Consider the following 8,610-nt stretch of genomic DNA (forward strand, 5'->3'; position numbering starts at 1 on the left):
CATAAAACCATCCGCCCGCTTGTTTGCCTCAGCCGCAAGCAGAAAAGTATGCACGCCATTAATGAACTCGGGAGAGCATCGGTCATCGTACATCAATTGTCGGCTCATCTTCATTACACAACACCGAAAAGACCAAATTAATACAAATTCATACATATATAAAGTTCATACAACACTTAAATGCAACAAACAAATAACTCTCTAGCTAAAGCATTTAAATGCAACAACAAATGCGATCAAGATCACAACTAAGGTAACAATTGATCCAACAGCATAATGATACCAAGCCTCACTATCAATGGCATAGTTTCTAATCTTTCTAATCTTCAAGCGCATTTTCTCCATCTTGATCTTGTGATCATCGACGACATCGGCAATATACAACTTTGTCTCCCAGATAACATCAGCTAAAATAAACTCCAACACATCTATCTTAGTGCAGAAGATGATACCATCCAACGGAAGTGGCCAGAGTCTGGTAATTACTCCACGGCTTTGGCGTACGCTTGCCAAATCCTTGGGCATAAACTTATCCAAATTGTGGAAAGCCAAGGCTCATCAGGGAAAGAATCCTGACAGGAACTGGCGAATGCCACTCTATTGGTTCTGTCTTGTCCATACTCCCTCGATGTGTGGATGCCACATGCAGGCTGGGCTGACGTGCCGAAACTGTTGGTTCATTCGGGACAGTTCAGTAGCCAATCATCGACTTCCCTAAGCAATAACGATCTCCAACTACTTGGTCCCCAGTCCTTCGAGGACTGTCTCAATGATCCCCTTCTACAGGAGTAGTCAGATTGTTTCTTCTGTTAGTTTACTTTGCTGTTGTTTTGTTCTTGCCAGATTTTCTCTGGCAACTTCTTGTAACAAATTCCTTCCTATTAACTGAATTAGAAGAATACCTATCCCTAAAAAATGAGTGTTTACCCCAACATATTCATGTGATTGGCATGTGAACAATAGAAAATTACTGCAGGTGACCAACACCAGAAACACTCATTGCTACTCCTCGTGACTTACACACCATTCAGGAGCATCACAATTATCACGCTGCTAATCTAACCGAAGTTTTGAGCATTGACCACTCGATATGTCTCTTTATATATCTCTAAACCATATGCACCTTTGATGTTGGGTTCCTTTTGTTGGTCATCGGATTATGAGTGTCCACTCATTACTGACGTTTTTATGTATTCTCAGCTGATAATGAGTAGAGATTTTAGAAGAAACTGAAATTAAATGTAGACAATGGAACCGCTAGTGGCACTGGTAGGTGTGTGCCCGCTGAAAAGTTCACAGGAAAGTGTGTCGCTGCAGATCGAGCATCCATGGAACAGATTCTCTGACAGACTTTCTGTCCCATTGAGAACAATGTAACCCCTGCAAAATGGACCGATTTTGTGCTATGGAGAAGTGCTCAATTTGTTCAAGTTAAAGAGTGTAAAGTGTGTCTGATTGAGAAGCAGTTGGTATGCCTATCGAGATAATAATGAATCAAAGTGTGTAGACCGGAGGCAAGTATGTAATGCATCATTTGCTTGTTCCATGTGATTAAAGAGCATGGCAATATGATGGTTTGTCCTCTTCATGATTGAAATATAGAAACGAAATAATCCATCTGTACGATGTTTATATTATCAGTTTGCCATCATCTACAAAGGAAAAACACCCAATCTTTCTAAAAAAGTATTTCATCATGTTTATGTCCATCTCTAAACTAAAGTCGAGATTCAGGAGGAGGGCGACATTCTTCAGTTCCCCAGTTGCGGCTACTACATTCTGCCGCTGCTAAACTGTGAGAGACATTTTAGGGGCTATATAGAAGGTCGCAGGTGACCTGAGCTCTGAACTCCGAGCTGATGGTCTATGGTGCAGTAGTAGGAAACTAGACCAAGGTGTGGCGGCATCGGACATGGCGGTCGGGTAGAAACCAATCAACCTTGTCGGCTGCAAGGTCTGCAATGCCGTTGAGGCCCTACCCATGAAAAAATCATCAAGACATGACATTCTTTGTACAAACAGAAGTGTGTATTGTAAATTGTAATCACAGTACGGTACACATGAGACATTAGTTACCTAGCTTAGAGGAAAGTCATTGTTTATCCACAATGTATACATTTGACCGGCATTATTCTCTGTTATGATCAAGTAAAAAATATCATGCCATTGAAAATCAAGGTGTTTATGTGCTTTGTGCATAAGGAAGTCATTTTGGCAAAGGATAACTTGGCAAAGCGCAGTTGGGAAGGTAGTAAATGTTGTTTTTTAGAAAAGAGTAGTAAACGTTGTTATCATGATCAAGACGAAACAATAGAACATCTGTTTCTACTTTGCCCACTTGCTAAGTTAATGTGGTGGACCATTCATGTCGCCTTTAACGTTACTCCGCCCATCTCGGTTACATATTTATTTGGGACTTGGTTAACTAGGATTGAGCGTAAAACTGCGGCACATATTTGAGTAGGGGTGTGTGCATTACTTTGGGCCATTTGGAATTGTCGAAATGATGTTGCCTTTAACAGACAAACCATCACAAGTCTTTTGCAGGTTATCTTCAGGGCATCTGCTTGGATCCGTACGTATTCCTTACTCAGCTGGGTGGACCACAGGGAGCTTATGGACATTGGGTGCAACCGACGGGAGATGGTTGCACGGGATACATACAACCGGTTTGGATGGCGGTCTAATAATACGATAGGTGCTTAGTCATCTTAACCTATTTTCGCCGGTTGTGGCATATCTATTTTTTTTGTTTGATATTTATAAGACTTTTTGAGACCTTGTTTGGAACCTGGATTTTTAATAATATGGTTGGGTGCATCAAGAGATGCATAAGGAAGTCATTTTGACAAAAGATATCATGGAACCTGGATTTTTAATAACTAGCAAAAGAGCCCGTGCGTTGCAACGGGAAAACTACCACATGTCCCTAACCCAATAATAATGACCCTCGAATAGGTTCACGTCGTTTATTTCAACATCGTATCCCATATGTGTTGCCATTTATCCTAATTTCCACCATCGCTGATGGTGGCCTTAGTGATCACACATCCACAATGTGTTTGAATGTGTTTAATCCAAAAGGCATCTCTCTCTCTCTCTCTCTCTCTCTCTCTCTCTCTCTCTCTCTCTCATAATAATATGAGAAATCAGCTTTTTAATCGAGATTTGCCGAGGCGTGCATGCATGGCTAACATTGGTTTCTTTCGTCTTCAATCCAGTTTGCTGAGGTGTTCATTTGCAATTAGGATCAGTGCCGCAACGGAAGAAAAATGAACCGTGCGCTACTGATTAAGGTTGCACCCTACATAGCATTTAAAAAATCGACGCTTTCCAATCGTTAATACATAAAGCCCGATAAGCATGTCTTGGGTTGGTACGCAAATAGGATCCCCAATAGCGGGAGATAAGAGATTGGCTAACAGGTAAAATAATGCCATATTTAGATTTGACACATTTTTCAAATCAAATTTCACATATAGCATATTAAAATTGAAGTTACAATTGATATGGATATTTTTTTAAAGCATTTATTTTAGATGGACTGTGTGGTTGATTAACCAGAATATCAGTGTGTTTCTCCTTAATTCCCGTCAGTGTGTACCACGGGTTAATTATTCCATAGGCCAGGGGATTTTCCGTAGCAATGAAAAAAGGCCAATCAAAATAAAACTTGATGATTGTCCAACTATCATCAAAAGTTTTATAATGTGGTAGTCCCATACCAGAACAATCTGTGCATGCATAGTCGGATAAGCTTTTATTTCTCCAACTTAGAAATAACAAACATACTCATTTTTTTAGAAAAGGAGGATGACCCCCGGCCTTTGCATCTGGGCGATGCATACGGCCACAACAAACATACTCATACATAAGGAAATTGTATTACCAAGTAAACTTGCTACACTCAAAGAAATACAGTGTAAATTTTTGGCTTTTACCAACAGGTATGCACCAAGAAGGTCAATGCCAGAGGTCGCATGGGGTCCGATCAGGAAACACGTAAACAGAAAAGGAACAATTAATGACTCGGGTATGGATCAACTGAATTTTGTTGTTGTTGTGAAAATGGATCAATTGTTTAGAGAAGCTGCACATGGATACTAATTTTACAGTGGTAAACTGCCAAATCCTAGTTATGTTTATTTATTCATTTTTGCGAGAAACCTAGTTATGTTTATTAACTCATACTACTATAGAAAAGCATTTTGTATTTCTAGTTTATTTTTTCTAAAGTAACCTTATTATTGATCGGCTACTGATGAGTTCTAGTTGGCAGCAAGCTACCTATTGGCTGAAATAATCTATAGTAAATAGGTATCCGTAGACATAAGAAGTTCTGGAAATAATAAATTGTATGAATAGATCAAAATACACATGTCAAACATAGCTCTCTGCATATTCCATGGGAGTAAGAATATTACATTTGTTTCTTTTAGTAAATAAATAGCAAAAAGTTCCGCATATATGCAACCCACATCTATATCCTAGCTGCTTCTACCTAATCACTAAAAATAAAATACAATAAGAAAAGGAGAAGCAACAAAGAAAAGAAGAGAAAGATTGAACGTGCGGATTTTGATTATTTCTCTTAAGCCGTGCAAGCAACGGCGACCTGGAGCACGTTCTCATCCTGAAGATTGCCCAACTGCTGCATGGTGTGTGCATGAAAACCCATGTTGTGCAACCGCTTCACAACAACAACGGTGGGGACTGGACGGTAGGTTTTCCTGGCTGTTGTCCAGGCTCGTGGCCACTCACCTAGCTACCGAGATGGACCTCCTCTTGACCCGTGATCTGAATTCCATTGAGAGGGACCAATACGCCGGCCGCCGTCCTTTTAACATGGCGTGTCACTGCCTCAATGACCAACACGTGCCGGCTGCCGTCACTCAGTATGGCGTTTCATCACCTGGGCAGGGCTGGCCCGTCCAGTACGAGTGCCCGTCCTTGGAGAACCGCCGTCTGCGCTGGTCATCACCCAAGGAGGAAATTGACCTTGGGCTGGTGGGGCGCCGTAGCAATTGAAGGAATCTGCCTAGTCGCGCGCCCAGCCATCCATGCCGCTCCGGCAAAGTTGATGGTCTTTTCGCGTTCTAGGTGGTACTTGTAGTCGAGTGAAGGGTTCGTTTAATGGATGCGCTGGAGCGACCGTAGGGCTCCGCGTAGTCGTCCGCTCAACCGTCCATGGCGCTCCGGCCAAGTAGACGGACACGAGGGGTTCTTGGATGCGATGTCTGAGTCCCGCAAGGCCGAAGTGTTCGAGAACTCCTCCACGCCCGAGGGATGCGTCCGTGGCACGGGCCGAGCTAGCATGGTTCGAGGCCCATGAAACGGACGTTTATATTAGTCATTACTATTACTGGTCTTGGAGGGTATTTTTTGTTAGGCCCAATACAGACGTATGGAGAACCATGAAATCTTCCGTCTTTTAATATTATTATAGATATGGTTGTGTGCATAAAAAAAACTAAAAATATCATGCATATCTGGCCAATGCAAAAACATTTATATAGTCTAATAAGGACCCCAGCTGATTTAGGGAGTTTAATTGCATACTTTGACTAAGAAATATGGATTGCGATCGATTCGAGCCTAATGCCTTCATCAATAGCGTATGACAGAATTCCTTCATGCTCTTATTGCATTATGGTCATTATAGTTAACACTTCATGAGCTAGACACCATTCAGCAGCATCACACTTTCTGAGCTGCTTAGTTAACCGAAGTTTCGACTATTGCTCGCTCTGCAACTTTATATACTTTAGACCATTTACACCTTTTGTGTTTGTGTTCCTTTGGTTGGTCCTTAAATTATGGTGCGATGCAAGAGTTGTGTGACTTCCAGTGTACCTTTTTGCTAGTGAGGTGAGATCTTAGAAGAAACTGAAAAAGAGATGTGAATAGTTAGAGCATGGCCATCGGGTGGCTTGAACTAGCTGCCCTACAGGCCAAGCAGAGCTCCGATGGGCTCTTGCAGGGGGGGCCGGCTGCTCCATGAGGAAAAGCATGAAAAAAGAGAAGAGAGAGAAAGGGCGAGGAAAGGTCGAGGAGAAGGAGGAAGCAGATGACCACGGTGGAAAAGGAAGTGTAAAAGGAAGAAGTCTCATGTTCGTTTTTGTTTAGTAGGTGGATAGGTTGGGGCATGGCCCTTATTAGGATTACGTTGTACTTCTCCAGTCATTAAGCTTGCATTGTCCTCGTATGAAAATTGTTGGGCGGACAGCTGGTTGGAGGTTTTGTTTGATGGAAGAAGGGAGAAAAAACCGGCGTGGAGGGGACGGTGGGAGGTTGAGCAAAATAAAACCAGACGAAATTAAACCGTGGAGCGAAGACTACCAAGTCATCCATTAGTAGTACAGATTAAGGCCAAAACCGAACTGAGAGGGGAAAACCGGCCACATGACTGCCACATCAGCGTTCCTTAGACCATTCTGTAACCATTATTTTCTACAGGGACTTATTTGCAAATTAACCGGATTTTTTAGCAACTCAAATTAACCGGGTTTTTTAGCAGCTCGTTCGTGCAATAGCGGCGGCGCCGTCACATTCCTTCTTGAAGGTGTTGCTTGGGACGCGACGCTCCAGAATGCTAGGAACGCGGTGGTACTTTTCCGGAGGGTGCAACGGTTGCCGGTCTTCGTCGTTTAGTTGATCTGCCGGTGTCGGCATTTGTTTCTCTTTTCTTTCTCTTATTTTTCCTGCTGGGCTTGTTTATGCTGCAGCCCCAGCGAGTTGGATGTATCAGTTAGATTTATAATATAAAGCAGGGGAAGACCCTTTATTGTCAACGGAAATGATCAAGACAGGGCAGCTAGAAGTTCAAAATGTTATGCAAAATGAAACATGAAGTAGCAGAATGTCAGGCAAAATCTTGAAGAATCGCTGCCCGGGTTATGACGTTATTATGGATCATGATTTCAGGTTATAGTCCTTTTCTTGTTGATAATTATTTTCCTTAATTTCATAGGCATCTGCACTTAAAAATGGGTGCCTGCCTTATGTTTCCTTGTCAGACTAATAATGCTCTGGACGTCCTCCGTCGCTCTTTTCTCTGGAACGTCGCAGAGCGGGCCACGGGGGCTCAATGCCTAGTCGCCTGGGAGCGGGTGTGTTCGGCCAAGAGCGAAGGCGGCCTTGGCGTGCGCGACCTCGCCACTCAAAATGAGTGCCTCCTGCTGAAGATGGTCCATCGCCTTCATACGGCGCCTCGGTCGCGGTGGGCTGCCTGGATCTGGGGCGGTGCGGATGGCCACTCCCTCGTGGCTCCCGGAGAGCTGGCCCTCAGGGAACACCGATGCTCCGTGGCGAAACTGCTCCCTCTCTACCGTGCTATCTCCATGGTAGAGGTCGGGGATGGGCGGTCTTGCTCGTTCTGGCGGGACAGTTGGCTCCCCTGCGGGGTTGTTGCTGCGGCCTTCCCCGCCCTCTTCTCCGACGCCACTGACGTGGAAGTCACCGTCTGGCAAGTGCGCGAGTGCGGCATCGCCAGCTGCCTAGTTCCTAGGCTGACGAGGGCGGGCGAAACGCGAGCTATTGGAGGTCTCTGCTCTCATGGCGGCGTCGCCTATCAACACCGGGGCGGACGTGAGACGGCTCCACCATGCAGCCGCGCCCCGGGGCGCCCTGTCTTCCAGCGCCGCGTACAGCCTCACGCGGGTCGGAGGGGTGCGCGCTGGCTATGCCACCATGATCTGGGGATCGCGAGACCCCTCATGCATGAAGTTCTTCTGTTGGCTCCTGGTCCAGAGGCGTATCCACACACGGGACGTCCTGCTTCGAAAATGCATCGTCTCCGCTGAGGTTGCCGGCTGCCCGCTCTGCTCGACGACCCCGGAAACCGCCGACCACATGCTCTTCTCCTGCCCGTTCGCTGTGGAATTCTGGCGAAGAGTGGATGTGGCGGCCAGCGGCATCACGGTGTGCAAGTTGGTTGCCCTAGCGACTGCGGTGGTCGTCGAGTCCGAAGTTGAGTTTGCCCTGCTGTGTTGCTGGCAGCTCTGGAAACATCGAAACGCGGTTGTCTTTCAGCAACAACAGCCGTCCATTGCCCGTGTGCTCGGGTGCTGCCGGGAGGATGCCGTCCTATGGCGTTGACGGCTCCCTGCAGGCCGTAGGCCACACGTTGACTCTCTGCTGCGTGCCCTCTCTCCCTAGCATGCGCTTACATGAAGAATGCGTGTGCTGCCTCTCTTCTATCTCTGTAACCGAAACTCTGCAACTATCTGGGATTTTAGCCCACTTTGATCACTATATTCAGGTGGGGGAAACCCCCCCCGCCCCCCCCCCCCCCCCCCCCCCCGAAAATTTAAAAAAAAAAGACTAATAATGACAAGTGCGCTACAAGCAATTCCGTCATTTGCTGTTGGATTAAGTGACTTCATTGATGTTCTGAGAGAAGGTTGACTACATACATCGGATTCAGAACCACCAGTTTGAGAATAGGGTTTAGGGTTTCACGTGGGGCAAAGCCTCACCACGTTTTTCTATATATAACAATTAGCATATACAAATCCATACGTACAGGATAAGTGTACATGACACGCTAGACCTATTTTAACACTCCCCCTCAATCTGAACTTCTACTTTGTACAAGGTTTAGATTGGTAC

At 45.2% G+C, this 8,610-nt stretch overlaps 1 protein-coding gene across 1 annotated transcript; it reads left to right on the forward strand.

The window, feature by feature from the left end:
• Positions 1-7,554: 7,554 nt before the first annotated feature.
• On the forward strand, positions 7,555-8,097 carry LOC141026702 (uncharacterized). The gene has a single exon (XM_073503547.1). It carries the CDS (start codon positions 7,555-7,557, stop codon positions 8,095-8,097), a length of 543 nt encoding a protein of 180 aa, XP_073359648.1.
• The last annotated feature ends 513 nt before the right edge of the window (positions 8,098-8,610 follow it).

This window comes from Aegilops tauschii, chromosome 7 (genome assembly GCF_002575655.3).
Source record: "Aegilops tauschii subsp. strangulata cultivar AL8/78 chromosome 7, Aet v6.0, whole genome shotgun sequence".
Lineage (NCBI taxonomy): Eukaryota > Viridiplantae > Streptophyta > Magnoliopsida > Poales > Poaceae > Aegilops > Aegilops tauschii.